The sequence below is a fragment of the Bacidia gigantensis genome (assembly GCF_019456465.1).
Source record: "Bacidia gigantensis strain McMullin 20006 chromosome Unknown contig_134, whole genome shotgun sequence".
In the NCBI taxonomy this organism is placed as follows: domain Eukaryota; kingdom Fungi; phylum Ascomycota; class Lecanoromycetes; order Lecanorales; family Ramalinaceae; genus Bacidia; species Bacidia gigantensis.
The window spans coordinates 224,988-249,147 of NW_025408593.1; the positions used below are offsets into that span (position 1 = coordinate 224,988).

The 24,160-nt window shown below is 50.0% G+C and overlaps 7 protein-coding genes across 7 annotated transcripts; 4 read left to right on the top strand and 3 right to left on the bottom strand.

The window, feature by feature from the left end:
- Positions 1 to 270: 270 nt before the first annotated feature.
- On the bottom strand, positions 271 to 3,393 carry KY384_001806 (uncharacterized protein; the record flags this gene model as incomplete). Its single annotated transcript, XM_044810332.1, has 1 exon — positions 271 to 3,393. The coding sequence occupies one exon, from the start codon at positions 3,391 to 3,393 to the stop codon at positions 271 to 273; it is 3,123 nt and encodes a 1,040-aa protein (XP_044672306.1).
- Positions 3,394 to 3,658: 265 nt separating this feature from the next.
- KY384_001807 (uncharacterized protein) lies at positions 3,659 to 5,172 on the bottom strand (the record flags this gene model as incomplete). The annotated part of the gene is made up of 2 exons (XM_044810333.1): positions 3,659 to 5,049; positions 5,118 to 5,172. The coding sequence occupies 2 exons, from the start codon at positions 5,170 to 5,172 to the stop codon at positions 3,659 to 3,661; spliced, it is 1,446 nt and encodes a 481-aa protein (XP_044672307.1).
- Positions 5,173 to 5,457: 285 nt separating this feature from the next.
- KY384_001808 (uncharacterized protein) lies at positions 5,458 to 9,118 on the top strand (the record flags this gene model as incomplete). The annotated part of the gene is made up of 4 exons (XM_044810334.1): positions 5,458 to 5,931; positions 5,989 to 6,629; positions 6,678 to 7,731; positions 7,787 to 9,118. 4 exons carry the CDS (start codon positions 5,458 to 5,460, stop codon positions 9,116 to 9,118), a joined length of 3,501 nt encoding a protein of 1,166 aa, XP_044672308.1.
- A 2,632-nt stretch (positions 9,119 to 11,750) lies between these two features.
- On the top strand, positions 11,751 to 12,756 carry KY384_001809 (uncharacterized protein; the record flags this gene model as incomplete). Its single annotated transcript, XM_044810335.1, has 2 exons — positions 11,751 to 12,649; positions 12,705 to 12,756. The coding sequence occupies 2 exons, from the start codon at positions 11,751 to 11,753 to the stop codon at positions 12,754 to 12,756; spliced, it is 951 nt and encodes a 316-aa protein (XP_044672309.1).
- A 756-nt stretch (positions 12,757 to 13,512) lies between these two features.
- Positions 13,513 to 16,508, top strand: KY384_001810 (uncharacterized protein; the record flags this gene model as incomplete). Its single annotated transcript, XM_044810336.1, has 2 exons — positions 13,513 to 14,062; positions 14,113 to 16,508. The coding sequence occupies 2 exons, from the start codon at positions 13,513 to 13,515 to the stop codon at positions 16,506 to 16,508; spliced, it is 2,946 nt and encodes a 981-aa protein (XP_044672310.1).
- A 1,389-nt stretch (positions 16,509 to 17,897) lies between these two features.
- KY384_001811 (uncharacterized protein) lies at positions 17,898 to 19,487 on the bottom strand (the record flags this gene model as incomplete). Its single annotated transcript, XM_044810337.1, has 6 exons — positions 17,898 to 18,355; positions 18,427 to 18,578; positions 18,638 to 18,679; positions 18,746 to 18,826; positions 18,887 to 19,202; positions 19,391 to 19,487. The coding sequence occupies 6 exons, from the start codon at positions 19,485 to 19,487 to the stop codon at positions 17,898 to 17,900; spliced, it is 1,146 nt and encodes a 381-aa protein (XP_044672311.1).
- Positions 19,488 to 21,394: 1,907 nt separating this feature from the next.
- On the top strand, positions 21,395 to 23,148 carry KY384_001812 (uncharacterized protein; the record flags this gene model as incomplete). Its single annotated transcript, XM_044810338.1, has 7 exons — positions 21,395 to 21,551; positions 21,602 to 21,646; positions 21,701 to 21,759; positions 21,814 to 22,092; positions 22,141 to 22,200; positions 22,250 to 22,446; positions 22,599 to 23,148. The coding sequence occupies 7 exons, from the start codon at positions 21,395 to 21,397 to the stop codon at positions 23,146 to 23,148; spliced, it is 1,347 nt and encodes a 448-aa protein (XP_044672312.1).
- Between the last annotated feature and the right edge of the window lie 1,012 nt (positions 23,149 to 24,160).

Genomic DNA, 24,160 nt, shown 5'->3' on the forward strand with positions numbered 1-24,160 from the left:
GGTACAAGGTGCGATACACGGGTTGGAAGTCAACAAAGGTCGTCACCGAACCGGGACGGTGGCAATAAAGCGGGGCTTGCGACATGACACTCCGGAGTTTTCAAGCGGACCTCAAGAATCGTATCATTCGCACACAATTGGTCCCGTGAAGTGAATAGAGGCTATTTTGGGAGAGGCATGATTTCTTATTTCCCTGAACCTCACATAGAATTCACGGCTAATCTGCAAGACTGCCGCTTTAGTCACTGGCAGGAGCGACTCGGTCAATCATCACCCTCTCCACGCCTCACATCTTGTGCAAAGAGCCTCTTCACTCTCTTGCATGACAGGTGCAATATAACGCCAGCACCTACAGCATTTTTGCTCCTGCGGTGCGTGCACATGCACAATCACACGCTGGTTCATCAATTCAATTTCTTCAACATAATGCCAATCCCCCTCTACGAAAGATGGTGCTTCTGGCGTAATGGTAACCTTAGAGACAACAAACAGATTGGCAAGGTCTCGTTCGTTCCGCAAAAGGAAAGACGCTGTTGTTTCATCTCCACTGTCGGCATGGGTTGCTGGCACTTCAAGCGTGACGTACGACTCCAGTGATGAGCCCATCATCTTGTCAGAACGGGCCCTTTCTTGGGCTTTCTGGACAGTCGACAGCACTTCTGACAAACATGAAGTTTCTTTTCCCATCGAATGCCTCTCGTGAGCTGTCAACAGACCAGACACCTGAGTGATTTTCGAACTCCAGGTGTCTTCGAGAGGAGACAAGCCCATGAACGCTTTGAGCCTGGCCTGTAAATGATCCCATGTTTCTTGAACTAACAAGGGCGTGATGGGGGCCAAGACTTGTTGTAAGACTCTCAATATGATGAGAATAGTATACTGCACCATTTGTCGCTCTTCTCCGGTCCCACAATACGCTGCGTCTTTGATTGTCTCCATGTAGAATGCCGACAGGTCAACATTAACGTATCTAGTGATCTCGTCCATCGCTTTGTGGTACTCGTACGCTCGATAATGGTCTTTGACAGCTGTGGCCATCATCTCCAAATGCCAAATAGCCATCTTGTGGTTCTTGGAAAATTGCTCTTGACGCATACTTTCCAAAGGGTCAAAATCATCGAGAATGCCAAGAAGCTGCTTGAATGTGATGCGCAATTTCACGAGCGTACTGTTGTTAATCTTCAGCTTCTCGACGCTGAGAATGGCGTCCTTAGTGAAATCGCAGCTGGCAACCCATATGCGGAGAGCGTCTGGGCCCATGTCTTGAGTCTGGCCTGATCCGTGGAACTTTCGCCTCAGAGGTGGGAGCAATGATCCATCAATGATTTGCATTGGTGATACAACGTTCCCGATTGATTTGCTCATCTTGCGAGCCTGCTGATCCAGTACAAAGCCATGAGTCACAAGAGCTCGGAATGGGGCTTGATATTGCTGCAAGTCTGTTGCCGTGTCATTTGCAGATTGGTCCGCAATATAAGTCAACAGACTGGACTGAAACCATCCACGGTGTTGATCGCTTCCCTCAAGGTATACGTCAGCTGCATGATCTGTCGGCTTTATGCCACTAGCTGTCTGTGTCCAGCTCGTCCCGCTGTCAAACCAAACATCCATTGTGTCTGTGCCTCGCCGATACTGGCTGCTGTCATCTGCATTTCTCATCTCAGATGGGGTCCATGCCGGGTCGGAAACATCGTCACTCCACCAAGAATCAATCCCTCGTTCTTTGATGACTGAGATGATGTGGTCGACAGTCTGGGCAGTCAACAAGACCTCAGAGGAGTCTTTGTGAAAGAGGGCAGGTATGGGCACACCCCAGGCCCGCTGTCTGGATATGCACCACTCACTACGATTTTGTACGAAGCTTTCAAGCCTTGACCTGCCATTTTGGGGGATGAACTTGACATCTTCCAGACACTTCAAAGCTCTCTCCCTTATCTCGCCTACATTTGCAAACCACTGCTCCGTAGCTCGAAATATCACGGGTTCCTTCGAGCGCCAATCATACGGGTATTTGTGCATGTACTCGTGCTGAGCGAGAATGACGTGCGTCTTCCTTATATGATTGAGAGCTATAACATTTCCCTCACTCATTACATGCTTACCCGCAAGCAAAGTCGGATAGTCGGGACAAGCCTCTTGAGTGAACATTCCATCCTTATCGACTGGCGCAAACGGCGTGATCCCGTGCTTCAAGCAGACGCTGTAGTCGTCGGATCCATGGCCAGGAGCGAGATGCGCAAGTCCAGAACCCGAGTCGGCAGTGACATGATCCGCCGGGATCAAATTCTTGGTGACAAGTCTACCTCGTGTCCAAAGCTGGTCTAGATAGGTTACCCCCGTCAATGCCGATCCATCAACCACAGTGAATGGTCTAAGGATCTCTCCACATTGCTTGCCGACCTCTTCGACCCGATTGCACGCTATCAACAGCCGGCCATGCTTCTGAGATTCTACAATAGCATATTGGACAGCTGGATTGAAACCGATCGCTTTGTTGGCTGGTAAAGTCCATGGCATGGTTGTCCAAATGACGCAAGACATTCCCGAATGATGCTCGCCTAGCTTCAACTTCAGGTCACTGGGCAGAGACCAAAGAGGATACTTTATAAAAACGGCTGTTGAAACGTGATCATCTTTGTACTCGAGTTCTGCTTCAGCCAAAGCTGTTTTCGAGGACGGAGACCAATAGACGGGTTTGAACTGTCGATAGATCAATCCCTTGCTTACCATCTTCCCAAATACTCTTAATTGCTTGAGCTCATAATCCTTGTTCATGGTTTTCCATGTGTTGCTCCAGTCTCCCATTATGCCCCATTGTTTGAATTGCTTCATCTGCCTCTCGACTGTGCTTGAAGCCAGATTTCTAGCAGCTTTACGAACAGCCAATGCTGTCGCAGTTGCTCTAGCCGCATTTTCTTCTCTTTCGGCCTCAGTCTCGTGGCTACGGTATTTCCGAAGTCCCAGCGCTTGGGCAACGTTTTGGACGATTGATGCCGTAGGTCTTTCCTTCCTACGCAGAGATACATTCTGTCTTTCTTCGTGTTCAGTCTTTATCAATTGACCACCAAGCGCTTTGAGCTCGATTGGTAGTCCATGACAGTCCCAACCAGGAGTGTAATTCACACGGCGCCCTTGTGACAAATGAAACCGACTTGTGATATCTTTCAATATCTTGTTCAATGCATGCCCGATATGTAAGTCTCCATTCGCGTAAGGTGGTCCATCATGGAGGGTAAAGGCATGCCCCTTCCGATTTTCTTGTTGCCAGGCGTAGAGATCCTCGGTGCATTTTCGGAGGATTGTCGCTCTTTCGGCAGTACCTATTGGTAATCGAGGAGGGAAGGTCGTCTTCGGGAGATTCAATGTATTTTTCCATGACCTAGGCTTGATCATGGCCTTTGCGCAAGACAAAAGGCGGTAAAGATTTTTGGGCAATGCTTTCAATACGATAAATTACGCAGCTTAGCGCTACCAATTACTAAATTTTTGATACAGCAATTGCTCAATGCAGATACATTTTCGCAAACATGTATGTTCATTTCTCAGAACGACAAGGTCAATGTGTAGTTACAGCCTCAATTGATATGATCTTCATAGGTCTATCTTGAGCTGCTAGGTATCACCTCACGTCCGGAGACGCTGAAACAATCCAACACACTCAATAGATGGTCAAGCAGCTGACACGATCATTCTTGAGTACCTCAAAAATCATACCCGGAAAACCAAACAATTCGGTATTTCCTAGCCCCGGGCCATCTTCACCAACCAATGGAACCTTTGCGGACTTACCACCTTCCTCCCAACCGCCGAGGAGCTCGCAGCTACTCCCTGGACTATTGCCCCAACCTCGATTGAGCACCATGCCTTGTCGAAAGCTAGCCAAGAGATCTCTGCTTGAGGGGTCCTTCTCGTGTATCTCTTGAAGTGACGAAGAGATAGTGCTAAAGGTAGTCTCGGACGTCATTTCATCATTACGACCTTGCAGATTTTGGTCTAGCTTCCAGCGACATCGACGATACCGATTGAACGGGTATGAGCCTGGTATATTGCCATGAAGAAGAATCTTAGTTGCAACGAGTTGGCTCGGCTCTGTCAAAGGACGACTTGAATAAGACAGGAATACATCAACGCCATGGTTGAAATAGTTCCAGAAGCACTCGATGTCAGCGTCTGCCTCGCCTCGAACCCCTGAATTGCACTCATCTTCTTCAGCTGACTCATCCGTCACAGCATGAGATGACTGATCTGTATCTGTTGTATCTTCGTAAACGGAGACGGGTTTTCCAGACTTTCGGTTGCGCCGCGATTTATGGATTGCCAATCTCTTATCTGACTTCCTGTATATGGCGTCTGGAGGACCCAACTCTGTGATGAGATCTTGTGGTGAAGTACTACTCAAGAGTATCTGAAAAGGGTGAGCATTGCGCCTATAAAATTCAAGAAGCCCATCCCCTTTCAAAAGAACGTGATCTATTTCATCTGGTCGTAAGTCCCTCGCTCGATTGGAAACCATCCACGAGCGATGATTCAAGCTAGGTCTCGTATACAGATCTTTACGCGCCTCGCTCCAAGATTCGCCGTCAAACAAAGCCATGGATTTCGCAGGTCCAGCTTGAGACGAGGATAAGAGGGACACGAAATCCCTCGTATTCATGCCTACCGGGCTTCTTAATGGGAACGTAAAGGCTATTCCTGGATATGACAGCACATAGGATCCCGCGTTTGTGTCTGCCACTGATAGCGGAGGAGCGAACTCTCCAGGAAATGTAGGTCCAATCAGCCTGTCATATATCTGGCGAAACGCGGGACCTTTGGTGGCCCCACCTTCGGGCGCAAGCTTGACCACATCTTTACCGTCATACGTAAAATGTGTGTATGAGAAGTCGAGCACTTCTATCAGGCGTAATCTTTGACCAGGGCCATCAAACCGCAATCGAAAGCCATTTTTCGGCAGGTTCAATATAACTGGTTCAGAGAGAGGGTCTGCGGGCGAGTAGTATATATCGATGGAGAGGAATACACTTGGTTGTGACTTCAACTTCGACAACACTTCATGAAGAGAAGCGCCCAAGGCTAGCCTGATCAGCACTACAGCAATGAAGTGATGGTTGACCTACCAATGAATCCGAGGCCTCGACCAGGATGTATTTGTAGAGTAAGCTGCCTCGACATGATGAGGCAAAAATTGAGAAGACATTTTCTTCTTAATCAAATGAAGCCATACTTATGGCAGCCCTGGTCAAATGCAAGGCATCTGACAATTAATGCCTGTTTCGTGAGCAGATGTTGCTGATTGAGGTGGATGATGTCCGCGCATGATCAGCGCAGGGATCATGAGCTCCCCCACTCTGCCTTGCATTAGCGCGCGTTTAGCTCTCTATTTGTTTACTTTGCGGAATCCTTTCATCGCAACTTTGGAATTACATCTACACAGCATCGCCTTCGATTAGTCACTCTATGGCAGCTCTACCTAGGCCTGCATCTGCTCTAGCAAGCAAGAAACATTCTATGCGACCGCCAATGACACGCCCAGGCACGACCCGCGCCCAATCGAGTGCTCCTGCTTTGCATTCACGATCTGGAGCAGCATCGCCCGCAGACAGTATTATCTCAGCGACAACAAGTGCGTCGCATTCAAGATCGCCTGGTAAAAATGGAGGTGTCAAGCGGAAACAGAGGGAATTTGATTCCGATGCCGGGGAGGAGACGAACATCAATGTGGTCGTGCGATGTCGGGGGCGCAGTGATCGAGAAGTCAAAGAAAATAGTGGAGTGGTCTTACAGACAGATGGAGTAAGAGGGAAGAATGTAGAGCTATCCATGGGGCCAAGTGCGTTGAGCAACAAGACATATCATTTCGACAAAGTCTTCGCACCGGCTGCGGACCAGTCTATGATTTACGATGATGTTGTGACACCCATCTTGGATGAGGTCTGTGATTTTGCTCAAATTTTAGAAAGTTCTGACGCAGCCGTATAGATGCTCCAGGGCTTCAATTGTACCATATTTGCTTATGGCCAGACCGGAACGGGAAAGACGTATACGATGTCAGGAGATATGTCTGATACGCTTGGTCTTGTGTCGGACTCTGCCGGTATCATTCCAAGGGTATTGCATTCACTGTTCCGCAAGCTTGATGCAGACGACGGTGAGAGCTCAGTCAAATGCTCATTCATAGAACTATACAACGAGGAGCTTCGAGATTTGCTTTCACCCGATGACAGCACAAAGCTCAAAATCTTTGATGATGCTCAAAAGAAAAACCATGGAGCAACAATGGTGCAGGGAATGGAAGAAGCGTACATTAAAACGGCTGGCAATGGTATCAAGTTGCTGCAGGACGGAAGTCACAAACGTCAGGTTGCAGCAACAAAATGCAACGACTTAAGCTCAAGAAGCCACACTGTCTTTACAGTCACAGCATATATCAAGCGGACAGCAGAAAATGGCGAAGACTTTGTCAGCGCTGGCAAACTCAATCTCGTTGACTTGGCTGGAAGTGAGAACATTCAGAGGAGCGGCGCTGAGAATAAACGGGCGGCAGAAGCTGGTCTGATCAACAAAAGTCTGCTTACTCTGGGACGTGTCATCAATGCTCTCGTAGAAAGAAACTCGCACATTCCATATCGGTATGTCATAGCCACCCTCTGATGCGCTAATGACTGACCCGTAGCCAGGGAGTCGAAACTCACCCGTTTACTCCAAGATTCACTAGGCGGCAGGACGAAGACTTGCATTATTGCAACGGTCTCTCCTGCTAAGAGCAACCTGGAGGAAACTATCTCGACCCTTGACTATGCTTTCCGAGCTAAGAACATTCGAAATAAGCCTCAGATCAACCAAATGATCTCGAAAAAGACTCTTCTCAAGGAATTCACGACTGAGATTGAGAAGCTCAAAGGCGAGCTTGTTGCTACCCGACAACGGAATGGTGTATACCTGACAGCTGAGTCTTACGATGATATCATGGGTGAAAGTGAGTCAAGAAGGATCTTGAGTGAAGAACAAGCGCAACGAATTGAAACGATGGAGACATCATTGAGGAACAAAGTTCAAGAGCTTTTCACCCTGACCAACAACTTTACTTTCCTGAAAAAGGATCATGATACGACAAAACAGACTCTAGATGACACCAAGGGAGTTTTGGACAAGACTGAACTGGTGCTGGCAGATACCAAACAAACACTGACAGATGAGACTACCTTGAGAAGGGCATACCAATCTACTGAGAAACAGCTTCAGAGTGTTGGTGGTGAAATTCTTTCCACACTTGAGCAAACGACTAGTGACATCAGCGGACTTCACTCGAAGATCGAGCGGAAGTCTGATTTACAAGCACAAAACTGCCAAAAGTGGCAGCAGTCGCAGAACCAGGTCACAGATGTTACAGAGCTGGTAGAATGCCGAATCAGCGAATTTCAACAGCAGCAGCATGCTCTTGTTGGAAATGTTTCATCTCGGGTGCACGAGTTTGTCCAGACAGAGCTAGAGCAGTTGGGCAGCTCGCAAAGCATTTTGCGAGAACAGGTGAAGTCCTTTGAGGTGTCAGAGAAAAACGTAACTCAACAGACCTCCAATGCCAAAGAAGATATGAATGATGTTCTGGAAGAAATTAAGGAGCTCCGAGAAGACGTCAAGATCAAGGTCGGTGAGGGGCTGAACAGCTTGTCGGCAGCAGCAGGACGTATTTCTGCAGAAGTCATCAAGGAACTTGGTACCTTCCAATTACAGGTAATGCTCTGCCCATTGCCGAAAACTCTTTCCCGTATAATTGACCATTTATCAGTTACACACCTCTTATAGCTCTCTTGGTAAAGATTTCAAAGGTATTTTCGAGGATCTCGTCCAGCGCATGGGCGCCCAAAAGGCGGAGGCAGAAGAGCTCCGCAAACAGATCTCGGAGGCAGCCACTGCTGCTGTGCAAGCTGACGAAGCAGTCTCTGGTCTATTAGATGCATGTCTGAACGAAGAGCGAGCTAAGGCCAGCCAAGAGAGGCAGGTTTTGCTCAATTCGATAACCAAATTAATAAATCAATCCGCTGAGACACAAGATGCCCGATGGACGTCTCGAGTTAATGCCGTCAGACAGGACATCAGCAAGTCGAAAACTAATCTCGAATCCTCGGAAACAGCGTACTGCGAAGGCATGCATAAGTGGTCGAAGGAGGAATGTTCTCTCGTCGATGGCGTCCTTAAATCAAGGGAGACCCTGAAGACGAAGATGAAGGAAGATTGGAAGGCGGTCAACGAACACAATACAACAATTCAGACTACCACGAAAGCTGTACATGCAGAGACCATCCGCGTCGTTGACGAGCAGATGAAGGATATGGCCAAGCAAATGCAGGCTCTAGATGATTTTGTGACCCGAGCAAGATCCCAGAACGAGAGACACCACCGGAATCACCTCCAGTCCCTTCAAGGCTTAGCCTCAGATGTCAGAGAGTCATACTCCAGTATTGGCAACCACTTCACCACAACCTACGACAGAATCCGAGAAGTAGGTGCTGACATTACCGAGAAGAGCTCAGTGGTTCGAGGTATTCTTCCACCGCTTGATTCCAGCCTCAAGCAACCTCTTGCAGACCTTCGAACACAAATATCGGGCACGGACCTTGAGGAGTATAGGCCAACAGGAGAAACCCCTCGAAAAGTTCTGTACCACTATCCCAAGTCTCTTCCACAATCTCAGTCGCACGACAGAATACTTGGCCGCGAGCTTGTCAACCCAGCGATAGTGTCTAGACAATCACTAAGCAAATCTCCGAGCAAAGCAATGGTCTACAACGACGGTCCGGACAACGGTCAAGGATCAACTTCACCCTCCAAGAACAAGGACGATACGATAGGCCTCCGAGAGATAAGTCTGAACGTCAACGCGGCAATCAACCGCAACAACAGCGACTCAACTGCTCCCATACTGCTAGCTACGAAATCTGATCCTGACTTCTCTACTTCCATGCCGCCTCCACTGAAACGGCAAGCAACTGAGAGTAAGCTCCCGATGAAGCTGCGCGGAGGAGGCATGGTGAAGTTGGAAGGGCGAGAGAATCTGAGTGCCTCGGTAGGGAGTGGCGGCGTGACGGGGAGAAGGCTGAGGAGCAGCCCGACTAATTGATGACTGACCGACAAGTCGCCTGCGCCGGCTCTGCCTGCTTGTTGATGTATCCGTCTTTTGGGCTTGTTCACCTTTGTAGCGATAAAATAACTCTATTGTATAACCAATATCAAAATCATCCAACGATTCTTTTTCGTTTCAGTGATCCTGTTCTTCTACCAACCGGTTTGCCTCAACAATGCCCCTCAACTCTCTCATACCCTTCTCATACTCCTCAATCAAACCCTCCAAGCTCCGCTCCTCCACTCCCTTCTTTCCCCCCTCGGTCGCGTTAGCTACAGGCAACTGTGCCTCCACACCCTCAATCTGCAGCATCAGCCCCTTCCTCCCCCCCCCTCCTCCTGTCCCGCTCCCTCCCACGTAGGCGCCTCCCTCACCTCCGTGCTCAACACCGCGAAGTCCGGGGATAGACTCTGCGCCGATACGACTTTCGTCCCGCTCGAGTCCATATCGATCAGGACGAAGCGCCCTCTGCTTCTCCGGCGGGACCCTCCATCCATTGCCGCATCTTCGCCAGAGCGTGAAGGCGAGCCTGAAGAGGTCGTAGTCGTGGTGTTTGGGGACGTGGAAAGAACGTCGAGAGCGGCGGCTGTTATCGGCGAGGTGTCTGATGGGTCGGAGGCGAATACGTAGTGGATTCGTGGATGGTGGTGGGTTTGTGAGGTGGATGTCGTGAGGAGGGTGAAGAAGGGGGAGAAGTCTGGGGGTGACGGCGGGTAGGTGGGCTGCGATTCTCGGAGGTCATGAGGTGCGGAGAGGGTGCTGGGTGGGAGTTCCGAGGATGCTTGGGGCTTGGAGGGGAGTGAAGAGGGTGGAGGGGATGGAGGAGATGGAGGCGGGGATGGCATGATTGAAGAGGGCCATTTGGAGGATGAAATGTTGAGAGATATATGGGGTGGGTGGTGGCTGATAGTGAGGCTTGCGGAGGTAAAGGATATCGAGAACTACGGCGGAGGATTGAGACTGAAGCGCTGAATCTCGAGTCCAAGCATCACAGAAATGCAATTGTGTTGACGCTATGTGGTGTGGATCTTCGAAAGCATTCGTTCAGACATAACACTCTAAACATCGTTCATTCATTGGCTTCAAATTAGATTATGTCGACAAATGTTATGCCTATTGCCTGCTATGTGATTTCTTGTCACTGTCACATGAGGAGCGGCCATCCTGGTGTCCTTGACTTGCCAAACCCGGGCTGCTTCATTGGAGCATCCGTGGCTCGATTCCTCGCCTTGACCAACACTACGGCATGCTCATGACAAGAGACTTTACTCCTTCATCGCCTCCTTTATCCTTGCCGAGAACTGGGCAATCACCCGTCTTCACACTCGATTTGGGACATATCAACTGTTCTATGCCACAAAAGACCCTTCTTGCCTTGGGTGAGAGATTGAATCTCTTCTCATAGGGCAGTTGTGCCATTGCCATGTATGGAAATGGTGTTTTCGTCCGCGAGACGTCGCGCTCGTGTGTTTTGCCACTAATTGGTAGTAGCACCTTTGTGTAAACATTCGTTCAAGGCAGATAGTGTTGTTGTGCATAGTGATTCCCAGAAAGCAGGAAATGCATGATTCCCGCTTAAAAGTAAGTCAGAGCAGCCTCGCAAACCGGATCCGGATGTTGTGCACGTTCCAGGAGCGTGTTATTGCACACATCCGCATGAATCTGGAGCCAGAGTATCGGATTCGAGAAGACACAGGGATTTGTTTCACGGTAGCCTCCGCAGCTAGTCGGACACAAGAGGCATCCATCATGAAGGCGTGCTTTTCTTGTCGTCGCCTTGCTTCCACTCGAATTCTTGCGAGGTCGTTAGCAATAGGATAACAGACCTTGGACGCCCTTACTTTGTCGACACATGGGGCAAAGTCCTTTTGACGAATCTTGATTAATCCACGTGAGAAGACAGTGCTAAGATTCTAAGCATCTCTTGTGGCTAAGATGAAAAAGACTGAATTCAGATCTTACCATATGGAATGAATGACCGCAGACCCCTATGACTATGAAGCATTAAGTAATTTGTCAGCGGGAAGAATCAAGAGAAAGCCTACCTAACGGGCATTCATCACCTGGAATTTTGCAAGTCGGGCACGTTCCATCAAACTGTACCCTGCAAATGCCGCAAACTTCGTCCTCTGGCATGTCCCATCGCCACGACGCTACAGCGTTCCACTCGTTGATCGTAACCTTCATGTCGACAATCTAAGAAAGTCTTGAGATTGAGCTTATTTGAATGTCGCGTTCATGCAGACGACGAGATTATGAGACAACCTAAGGTATACATGCCAAAGATTCAAACGGAATGCCAGAGTACTTGATGGAATGCGCTGAGCGTTGTGTTAGGGGATGAGTTGTGTGTTTACAATGTTTTTCTCTTTCTTATCTTATCGGAGCTTCCCCGCGCTCGATTTTCATTGGTAGGGGTGAGCTTCAAGCTTCGCTCACCTCGATCGTTCAAGGTCTCGTGCCAGTGAATGTTCGCCAATTGACATTGCTGAAGCATTAGTATCATCATTGAATGCTCTCGATATAATGTAGCCTTCGTTCCCTGATGAAGATGGCTTTCATACGCTTCCCTTTGGGCAGGCCATTATCTCTCACATCACACCCTTTCCCCTCTCGAAGTCGTCTAAACATGAGCCAGTCTCGACATGTCTCCCTCTCAGCCTACATTGTCACTCCCAAAGAGCTCTCGGATGCAATGAGCAAGAATGTTCACAGCAAGATATCCACAGCTCCCCGAATAGTCCCTATCTGCGCATCTTGGTTCCTACCAAACGATCCAGGGAAAAGAACGGGCCGTCAGGTATTCAACGAGCAGAGAATATCGACTTCTCGCTTCTTTGATCTTGATGGCTGTAAAGACCATGACTCTGTCTACCCACATATGCTGCCGACAGCACAAGACTTTGCAAGGGCAATGGAGGCGATTGGGATCCGCAAGGACGATGAAGTAGTCGTCTACGACTCGAAGGAACTAGGTCTTTTCAGCGCACCAAGAGTGGGATGGACATTCAGAGTATTTGGGCATCCAGCCGTACATGTCCTCAATAATTTCAGACTATGGGTAGATCAAGGGTACCCAACAGAGTCCGGTGAAATCGAGACAGTTGTGAAAGAGAAGAGCAAGTACCCAGTGCCCTCAGTGAACCCAGATATGGTGGTCAAATTTGCAGAAGTGAAGGACATTGCGAAAGACTATGGCAAGGAAGGTGCAGACGGTATTCAGATATTAGATGCAAGAAGTTACGGACGGTTCGCGGGCAAAGAAACAGAGCCAAGACCAGGACTGCCAAGTGGGCATATTCCAGGCAGCATCAGTATTCCCCATTCTGAGCTACTGGACTCGAAGACTGGAGCATTACTGTCTGGCGAAGAACTGCGAAAGATCTTTGAGGGGAAGGGTGTGGACCCTGATCAGCCGATAATAACCACATGCGGGACCGGCGTCACGTCTGCAGTCATTGATGCAGCCCTAGCGGAAGCAGACTTTGGGATGGTAGAAGATAGAAGGTTGTACGATGGTAGCTGGACGTGAGTGATCTCGTGGAGAAGAGCCTTGCATCGCGACTTGCTAACAATTCCGCAGCGAGTGGGCCCAGCGAGTGACCGATAAAGCGCGGTTCATTCACCAATCATGACTTTGAGAATGAGTAGTGCAATACCTCTGGATGAGAAGGACTTCAAATATGTTTCGGTTCTACTTCACGATACAGGCGATGAGAAATAGCCGGGTTTAGGAGACAGAACGGTTGCGATTGATTTGCATCTTGCTTTGGCTTTACATTGAAAGCATTGGGATACCATATGGGGGACAATTGCTGAGAAGACAGATTCACTTGCGTCTTCAGATCTAGACGTGTAGGTGACTTGCTTGTAAATATTTGCAATGAACTTCGTGTACACCAAAACGAGTATAAAGATGCTTTAATTGGAAGATGAACCAGATGAAAGGCCTTGAATAACGCACCATCCACCCGCTAGACCCAAAACGTCCCTAGTGCCAAGCCCGACATTTCTTCGCTTTCGTTCTACCCGTCGTTTTTCCACCTGCACATGTTTCGCCCACATCATTTTGAAGCAATCGTTGCAATCTCTTGATATCTATTACTCTCTTGCCCCATGCTGGACAATCAGCACCGCTCCAGCCTCTTGCGAAACCAAGAGGCTCCACGAAGGACTCATAATGGTTGACTGCGTGCGGCTCTCGGGCTCACACAAAGCAGGTAGGTCTGAGTCCCTGTACAACTGCCAGAGCCGATGCGCATTCTCCTTCCGACGACCGCAAAGTATACTCAAGCTGATCTCGGTCGCAGGTCCCGTAAACGGGACTCGATACTCGATGCCCCCGTCCTCATGATATATCTTCACTAAGGAGCTTATTCTTATTCAACAATATGGAATCACCAATCTGCGTCATAGACGCCCAAACTTTTGTCGATCATATCCATGTGATAAAATCATGGCTTTATGACGGCCAACTTCGCCTAATTGTGCCCTCGAGTCGTAAGTCGTTCGCGACACCCAGCCTTTCCAGCACTCACTTGCTACCAGTATCCGAGAACGTCGACCAGCTCTACCAGAAATCGATAGAACCAAAGCCGACACCGAAAGAAACTCCCAGACCGAAAGCACCAGGCAAGCCTACAAAAAAGGAATATCCTACATTTGACGCAAACCCGAAAATTGCAAAGGCTTATCTAGCCAGAATTCAGGCTGGCAAGGACTATGAGACTGGTGACCATGGCCGGCCAATTTATGAAAAGGAAGAAAACCATGGATCCGTTCACTTCGTACAACCGATGGAACAGTATAGCCCATGGAAGGATGTAGATGATTATGAGGAGAAGACGGATCTGCCATCCGATCGAGCCGAGTCATGGGCCGAGAAGCTGAGGAGGAAGCAGAATGTGGTAAATGGAAATGCTGAAAACAAGCTCGCAAAAGGTTCGACAATTCAATGACTAGCTTTCAATGTGGCTAACCCAGACATTCAGGCCCTGTCAAGCCAAAATTAGTAGCTAAGACAGGGGCCGACAACTCGCCTTGGAAGGTGCAGAAGAATGCACCAACCATATCAGTCACAGAAGTGCCGAATGCTCTAAGACCAATGATGAGCTGTGCTTTGTGGCGCGTTCACGAAAGTATCCACCGAAATGATGAAAATCAGGTCTTCGTATTGACCGACCAGCCGTCAGTCAGAGATGTTGCAAAGAAGCTCAACATCAATTTTCGCTCTACGAAAGAGCTGGCTCCTTTGATAGAGTCACAAAGGCCGCCCGTCAATCTGGACCAGGTTGGAGTATTCGAGCAACGACTTGGAGTAAAGCAGGTGGAAGAACGTCGGCCAAATCCTTTGGCTTCAGATGAAGTAGCCGAGGATAAGCCTGTTGAAGGTAACGAACAGCAGGAAACAGATTGCGTCAAGGATGTCCTTCTAGTGGGGGTTTCTTCGAGCAAAGGAATCAATGGCACCGATGAAATAACAGATCATTCTCAAGATCGCGTCAAAAACTTGGAGGGCATAGCTGAAGTTGTGGCGCCCCAGCTTGCTTCTAGGGCTCCCGCAAATGACATTGGCCAATCTCAAAATGCAATAGACATTGCTCACGCTGACATTGCCGTCAATGAGCAAGCGACGCATCTTCAACACCCAGCAAGCCAAGAGTCAAGAGACACTGTGAGCGACTTTTCAGAGGCAGCCAAGAGCGAAAGGGATGGACTCGATTTGTCAAGCAACTCCGAATTGGAACAAACTCAAGCCATTGAGATCCCCTCATCATCTCCTGAAGTGCCTGCACCAGCAGCAAATGTGACTCTGCGATCCTTTGCGGAAGCTCTGACAGGCAATAAGTCTAGAAAGGCGCCACCAGCCCAGGCCAGCAACAGCGTCTCTACCGTTGAACGCAGCGTCACACCAGCTAGAGATACCAGTCCAGCAATTGAGCCAAAAGTTGAACCGCAACATATAGTGCCCGCAGATGCTCCCAATGAGCCAGAAGACAGCGACGGAGAGGTTGTTGTCTTTCAGCCGAAACGTCTATCTGCGCAAAACAAACCAACTCAACAAAGATCTCGGCCATCCACACCGAACGTTCAAGCTCAACAAGCACCAATCACAGGAACTCCACGGTCAGCGCCCAGTAAGCCTCAAAGCACGCCAAAGACGAGGCAACAAATTCCTAGGTCCAAACCTACCAACGTATCCAGTCACGCCGAGCCGGCGCCAGATGATGGACCGGCTCCAATCGTGATTGATCCTGATGCGTTTGGCCGGGGCTTCGCTGTCAACACGAATAAGGACCATCGAGGAAGCATACGTGGGGCACGCGCGCGGCATTCTCCCCAAGCAAGTCTTTTCAACGCTGGCCCTAATCCACCTCGGCCAAGCTCATCACATCGTCAACCTCGGAGCAGTCCCAACCGGCCATCTCCCAGGACTTCTCCACCACAAGCTCCTCGGCTTCCAGTGCAAATGGAGAGAGTTGCATCTGCTACGCAGCACAGGCCCGTGCCCCCAAAGGCCCCGGTTCGCCCAGTAGCATCCCCCAGTCCAATGCACCAAAAGCAGGCGCCTCCAAAGCAGCCAGCTCACATCAGCAAGGCCCTTAGTGCGGGACTCCCCCGACAGACGCCTGCCGCCCGAAGACCTCCAATGCAGTCAAATGGTGCTTCTAGCGGATCGCAGCAAAATCCCTTGCCAATTGGGACTGGCAGACCGACTTCTACTACAGCTACAGACATTCGCGTGCAAACGTTGAATGCGAATGCCCCTATATTTCAACCAGCTGGTCAGGCGAATCCGCCGCCAATGCAGTCGTCTCTTCAGCAGCAACAGGAACCCGTTCAGACCCCGGCAAAGCAGCCACCTATTGGCAGTGGCCGGCCAAAATTCAAAGACTCACAGCCCAAAACAGCAGGCCCTGCTAAATTGTCGCCAAGTGAATCTCTTGCAGCTCCTTCACCAAATGTTGACCTACTAGGCGATCTGAAGCTCCCGGCTTCCACAAGTACTCCAAAACCACAATCCCAAGGCAATGAATTATTGCAAGACCTTCCAACGGAGCTCTCAAGCCTAACGAATGCGTCACATCCTGCGCCACAGCCTAACAAACCTCCCTACGCTCAATCCACTGGGATGAATGGCAGAGATTCTGTGTCTAGGAATTTCCCTAACGGCAATTTCAGACCTCAAGCTCAGCAATCTCAGCAAGTTCAAGGGACCCGCCCTGTCAAACAATCCTTGTTTAACCCGGAGCTCGATCACACACGAGCTTTTCAGCCGGAACCAGTAGGGGCTCGGAAATCCAATGTTCCAGACGTACATTACGTCGTCAAGTCTGGCTCCACAAGGGAGCAAGCGAGAGGAAAGGGAAAGTTGTGGATTGGGTGACTTCGGCTGGATTGTTGGTATCACAACATATCTCAGCAATTACTCGACAATTATCAACATTAATCTCTTGATCGGCCAAGCTCGGTGGGAGAAAACGACGGATTTGCTCAACAGCACACAGGATGTCAAACCCAGGCGACTATCAGAAAGCAGTAGTTGAAGGCATAAACGCTTCTACTACAATGTTCAGTCACTACCGATACTTCATCGAGTGGTGACGACGAGGGGGAGACGAAGAAAGGGCGGTGTCGCGAATATCAAATTGCTGCTCATGGAGGGAAGAGGGGATGATGGTGTTTCGAAAATCAGATTGTCACATTCGATTCATTAATTTTGCATGTCAGGCGTTCTTTGACTTTTATTCGCCATTTTATTACGAGAGAACATAATGCTTTGGAAGGTGGGAAACACCTCACTCACTCATTCACTAGGTAGTATTCTGGAAACAAAAAAAATGTTCACTTCTGAGTCTGGTTCTCTATCCCCATGCCTGCTTCCTTACACATTGACCATCCTCATTTTCCCCAACCCCGTTCCCTCAGCCTCGCCCTACAGAAACCCGTTCTTCACATTCGTTCCACTCACTACTAACCTATTCCAACCCAGCACATGTACGTACCCGACAGTAAAGGACAGACCCACCCCGCTCCATCTCCCCTCCCTCCTATCCCCTTAGCCCTACCCAACTCCCAACGCTAAACCCTACCTTACGTCCTCCTCTCCTTTTCCCCCACCCCCCACCCTCCTACCCCCCAGAGGCGACAGTTCGTTGCTTCCCTTTGACCCTACTTTCTTCCATGTTCTACCCTACCTTACCTTCTACCTTTACCATCCCCCTCCCCCTTCTCTTTTCTTGCTCTTGTTCTTCGTAGATTGAGACATTAGGTGGGGCGGTGCCTGCCATGGACTTTATCTCGTGTGCTACTCCTACGATAAGAGATGGAGTGGGGAACGAGATAAGAGATGGAGCGGAGGGGGAGGGGAAGGGGAATCTCAGAGGACGGCATAATTAGCTAGGCTGTTATTGTGTGAGAAGTGGGAACTCGTAGGGCTGGGAAGGGAGAAGATGGAGAAGAAGATGGAGAAGTAGCAAAATTTACTATTATGGCAGATTCTGTGTTAAATTGAGATGAAGATAAAAACGCTGATGGTTATGAAATCTGGCGGGACTGCTGAATGCGTTAGACTGGTGATCACTCGCTTGCTTGCTTGCTTGTTCTCAAACACCTTTGATTTGATTTGGAGTACCTGACGTCGTCATCTATCTAGATGTGATAGATTAACATGAGCCCCCCAGTAGCGCCTTGCTACCCCAGATCATCCCTCTTACTACATGCGGGTATACGCGCTCCTCGATCAACTTGCGAATGGAAAAGGGGATGCAGACAATCAGAGATCAGGCGGTGGCCCTCCCCCTTGCGGCATGCGTCCTCCCTGCGTCTCCCGCCTCGTCGGCTCCGCTTCCCCCCTCGCCTCCCTCCACTCACGACTCCCACTCTGTCGTTCCTCCAACTTCGCTTGCTCTCCGACCTCCCCAGCACTCCCTCCCCTCCCTGATCCCGTCGGCAGCATCTTGCTAATACTAGCAGCCAAGCTCTTCACAACATAGTTCTGCAGCTCCCTCTCCTCGCGCTCATCCTCGATGAGGAGCTTCTTGCGATCTTCCTTCAACGTGATATTCTCGCGGCGCATGCGCTTGATCTCCTGCAGGATGAAGAGGAGGACGGATTCCGGGGCACGAGCGCGCTCGGCGCCGTGGAGGCCGTGGTTGCGCACATAGCGGCGGGTTACGTCTGTGGCACCGTCGGTGGAGAAGGCGATGCAGTAAGACATTTTTTTGCCCCAGCCTGGATAGTCTGTTAGTTTGGATTGATGATTGATGGTGGGATGATAGAGGGGGATGAGGGGGTAGACTTACCCTCTGAGTACAGTCGGGGGTTATCCCACGCCTCCTCGCATGCATCGAGATGGACCCAGCGTCGTTGGTGATCCGAATAGACCTCTGTCCAGACGTGATCTTCTGCGTTCCATACCCAGCGGACACGACCCCCCACGGCTCGACAAAGCATGCTGAAGCAATTGGCCCATTCGCCGCATCGGCCGCGCTTGGTTTCCAGGAGTGTCCATACCTCGCCGTAGCGGGGGAAACGCTCGATCCATCCGCAGCCGACCTGAGAGCATTTGTAAGACTCCACTTTGCTTCCGCCTTTCACGACTTCTTCCTCTGTGGGTGGTACTTGGCCGTTGAAAGTTGTGGGCGACCCACAGTGGGAGCAGGGGGGTTATTGACAAAGGTGAAGAAGACGCGGCGGAACCATCTGAAGATCGGATGTCAGGACTAGGTTGTGATAGTGAACGTGAGGGAATCGAGGACTCACCTTAAGAGTGCGCGGATCACACAGTCTTGATACCCCCATTCAGGCTTGGCATTTCCACCCCGACTTTCGGCCAGACTTGCAGCTTGGGCCTGGAAAAATTCATCCTCTTCTTTTGCTTCAGCGTATATTCTCTCCAATGGAATGTATTTCAAGGCCTCATCAAGCAGACCCGGGTTCTCGTATTTGATTGGAGTATGGCTCAGGGAGATCAGCTGGTTTCGAAATCTCCAGCTGCGCTCGTCCTGTGGGGGGTTGGCATGATAGGGTAATTGCGCGGGTGACAGTGGCTTTGTGGAGAAGGCTGGACTTGGGCCGCCTGAGCTGAAGGCGTAGGTAGAGGTGGCTCGTGATGGGAGGGGCGAACATGCTGGTGCTGGTGGGAATGTTGGGACAGCGGGCGGTGGATTGAGGAAGATCGCGATGAGGTTCGGTGGTGCGATGGGGATCTTGAATGAGTAGAGGGAGAGCGCGATCGAGTCGAGAGGCTGTTGAGTCGTCGTGTACGCAAAAGCTGCTCGAATTGAGTTGTGATCTCGGTCGCATCGAATATTCCTGCTGGTCGTGGAGGAGGTGGCGGCGGAGGAGGTTGATAGCCGTCCATGGTGAATGTGGGTACTCTGTTGCTTGCTTGAGAGTGTGAATTGTAGAAGCGAAGGTGACTATGATCGCAGCGACGTCCTAGTGGAGATTGAGGCCTTTTCGGCTGTGTTCCTGGTCTAGTGGAGGCCGCAGTCGAGTCTCCAGTACACAGCCGAGATCTCTAGGGAAAAGGGCGCCCCAGGAGACTGCTTGTGCTACTCAAGGGGCAACGATGAGGAATATAGTGGATGACCGCGAGCAGCATATGGAGGGTCGAGGAGATACGAGGGTGAAGGAGAGGAAGGTGTTCAATTGCTGATCAAGCTGGATCATGCCAATGGTCGTCGTAAGTCCAGTGTATGAGGCCGCGCGTGCTTGCCAAGCCCCAATCAGATGATGGGGATTTTGCTGACGAAGTTAGTGGCAAAGGATCTAGAATGGGAAGGCTACTAAGGCTATTTCCATCCTCCATCAAGCCTGGGCATTTCTCTCACCCTCTCATATTCATCTGTTCCTGCATCAGAACCAATCTAACAGTTCCTCAACGTTGCTGTCCTTGTTGAAGCTACGTTTTGCGAGTATCGACTGCGATATCGCAAGTCTCTTGAGGGCATCGTTCGGCATGGGGATCCAACCTGGGTATCACGCTATCTCATAAATCCCAACTGCTTGCGTGTTCCCCCCCATATTATTCATGATTATTGGAGCCCACGCGTCTGCGTGCCTTCGATTATGGGCCGAGACTCTTGAGGTATTACATACACCCGTCTTCTGTCGACTCTCTTAGCAGCCTGCATGAATTATTCAGTCTCGCGTGCGCAGTGAGACGCAAGCCTGGGGTATGCGCATGACCGCGTGCGCCTTATGGTACTCACACACTTTAGTCGCTGATGACGCGGCTTTGAGCCTGCGTACGCCTGTCTATGGTGTCTGGTAACGCAATTGGCGCTTGGTCTCGCATGTGGCTCTGCCATAATCACATACTCTGGACTTTCCCATCAGCGTGCTGGAAATGCCTCTTACTACTCTGATTGCAAAACCCGCATCAGTCCTTTACTGTTTTGATTGCATTACGTTGCATTTCCATGATGAAGTTTCCACCTCTACACTCCTTTGCACTGACGTCCGTTTGATACTAACGTGCACCAATGAAGCAATGTCAAATCTCTATGATTGTGGGGACGAGCCTATTGATATATTGCATTGGATAGTAAGTTTGTCGAGATAAATCAGATGGACGGATGTTGCCAAGCCAAGCCACCCAAATGCGGCCTAGCCTTCTCTATCTATAATTCAGGGGAAAGCCAGCAGAAAAGGGGCTGCACTACTGAGCACTCGTGGTGCTTGCACTAGCTTGGCCTTTATCCTTCAAAGTCAGCGCAAGGTTGAGTATCTCTTCTATTATCAATTAGCGAGATTCCTCGTTCAGACTTCCAAGAGAATTGGATTTGCCGAGTCCATTGACTCCAGTGTGTTTTGCAGATCGTCTATCACGACATCTGCGCTAAGGATGTCCAAGTCACCTACCTAGCACCCAGTCCACCAATCATAGACATCGAAGCTGCTCATCGGGTATTTTAGGTCGGTATGTCACCATCTGTGCCGGCAATGATGAATGACATCTAGTCCCAAATTCCCCGTCACCACATGCGCCATGCGAGATGGCGAGAGCCTAAAACACCAAGCGAAGCGATGAGCCTGTATCTGATGCCCGTCTAATTGGTTGATCTTGAGGAAACAGACGGCCGGAACGTCGACATGATGCCATGCTCCTAGCGTGATGGAGCTACGGCCGTGGTCCAGGCTGTTATATCATGTGGACTTCCATACCGATTTCAGAGCTCGTTTGCCGTTACCATCACTCGCTCGCAATCGTAGCGCCTCAGCTTCGACCAAAGAAGAAAAAGCGTTCCTCTGCGCAAAAAGAAGATGGCAACAGTCAAAGAGGCGGTCATAGCGAAGGAGCATGAGCTCGAAGAGGAATACGCAGACATCAATGAGAAAGCCTTACTGAGGAAACTAGACTACACTCTGCTACCAGCAGTGACATCTCTCTACCTTTTATCCTTCCTGGATCGTAGCAATGGTCAGTGATGCACATTTTTCGTTGGCTACAAAACGCTCACTTTGTTTTAGTGGCAAATGCGAGGATTGAGGGTCTAGTCAAGGACCTGAAGATCAGTAAGTCTCACGTCTCCATATCCGCTGCCACTTAGATCAATTGACCGCTATCAGCTGGGGACCAATATCTGACCTGCCTTACCATCTACTTCATTGGATATGTACTGTTCGAGGTAGGCTTTCCCAGAACACTCTGCTGTGGCTAAGAGCTCATCATTCATTCAAAGGTCCCTTGCAATATCATCCTAAAGCGCACTAGTCCAAGGGCTTGGCTACCTACTCTCACACTGGCTTGGGGAATCGTTGCGACTCTACTTGGTGTGACCCAAAATTTCGGTGGCTTCTTGGCCGCCAGATTCTTCCTTGGAGTCACCGAAAGCGGCTTGTTTCCCGGTGTTGTCTTTTACCTGTCTATGTGGTACAAGCGCAATGAACAGCACTATCGTGTGGCCCTTTTCTTCAGTGCTGCGTCTCTGGCAGGAGCTTTTGGCGGTATTCTAGCTTGGGTATGGCAGCTTGCTACCACGTTCATCTTCACAAATTGACAAGGACAGGGCATTGCACATATGAAAGGTGTGGGAGGTCTGAATGGCTGGCGATGGATTTTTATCTTGGTAAGGCGGCCAGATACATCGGTCATTCGCCCTACTAATTCAACAATAGGAGGGCATCTTGACGGTCCTCGTCTCAGCGGCCTCCTACTTCTTCATCGCCAACTACCCCGACACCGCCGAATTCCTCTCCGACAGAGAACGCTCCTTCATTCACGCCCGTCTTGCCGCAAACAGCGACGCCACGCGCAACGAAGCCTTCACCTGGTCAAACGTGTCCACAGCCTTCAAAGACTACAAAGTCTGGCTGTACGGTCTAGGCTTTCACACAATGTCCCTCCCTCTCTACACGCTCTCCTTATTCCTCGTACGTCCTCCCCACACCCCTTCCCCTTCTCCACACTAATCACTTCCCATCTAGCCCAGTATAATCAAGTCCCTCGGCTACACCGCTGCCCAAGCGCAACTAATGACTGTACCCCCTACTCCGTCGCTTTCGTCCTCACCCTTACCGTCGCCGTTCTCTCGGAACGCTACCGCATCCGCGCCCCCTTCATTATGGCCTCTTCTTCCATCGCAATCATCGGCTATATAATTCTTCTCAGCAACCCGCTCTCCCGGCCAGGGGTCTCCTACTTTGGAACCATCCTCGCAGCCGCGGGGATCTACCCAGCTACGGCTCTTGTGCTCGCTTGGCCTGCAAACAATGTGTCGGGGCAGACGAAGCGCGCCACGGCGAATGCGATGCAGATTTCAATTGGTAATTTAGGGGCTGTGTTGGGAACGCAATTGTATAGGACGGAGACGGCCCCGAAATATCTCTTAGGCCATTCGTTTGCCCTGGCGTATCTGATTTTCAATGTGGCGGTTGTGGGCACGTTGGGATGGATTTTGAAGCGGGAGAATGAGAAGAGGGACAGAGAGGTTAGTGAGGGGAAGGTAGTTTTGACGGACTATAGAGATGATGAATGGGGTGGGGATGAGGATAAGAGGTGGAGATTTCAGACGTGAAATTAGGGATGTTGACGGTCTGCCGCGTTTGCAACGGTCTGGCTGACTGCTCGTAGTTGACATAGTACGTCCGATGTGAAAGTTGGACGGACTCCTGGCAGTCCATTCCAAGCTTTGGGCTTATTGGATTGACTAGTCGTTTTGATATAGCAACATGATTGAATATTACTATCAAGAACCGTAAGGCTGTACGGGCTCGCTATTTTCTCAATATTTACTAAGGCATATAGAAGGCTTAACAGACAGCTCGCGATCCAGTAGGACCTTCAATTAGACTACACGACCATTAATCTTGCCGCTGATAGTCCAATTTGAACTTCAAACCGCTATCAATACTGCTGGCACCACCTGTTTAGGTATGGCTCATTCTAGTCCGCAAGTTAAAAGGAAGGCGAGGTCTATGCCTTATCTCAACAACGTCGACCGGTCAGGATCCGCTCAATCAACAGTGTGTACGTCTTGTACCACAACACTAGGCGAACGTGCTCTTGGGCCCACACGTAGATAAGCCGCTAGAGTACAAGTTGTCAGCTGGCTGGAGTCTCGACTTTCAAGCCGCACATTCAGCATCGAAATGAAGTTGAGCATTCTGGCCAAAGCTGATGGTATTTAGCCGGCTCTAGCGTTTACGGCGGTGCTTCTGATGGACGAGGGCGTTGTTCCAGACCCCAGCTCAATGCCCGAACCGCTTTCCGCTTTGAGCTTGATGAGCTGGCTTATGTTCTGCCACTTCTACATCTGGCAGCGGAGGCCGCCACAACAGTCGAGCATGAATAATTTGCCAAATCAGAATTCATCATGGCTGAGACTCTCTAGCAGCCAAGAGCCAGGTCACAATCGCAACAATCTAGACCATCGGGAACATGATCACGGATGTTTTCGGTCGGCTTGGCTTGCCCAAGTGCATTGAACAGGCACTACACCACCAAGAACCTCAGCTAGCGGCGGCTTGTAAGAACAGAGCTGAACCCCCGGTTCAGAGGAGGGCCAGACTCATAGCCCCAAATATGTT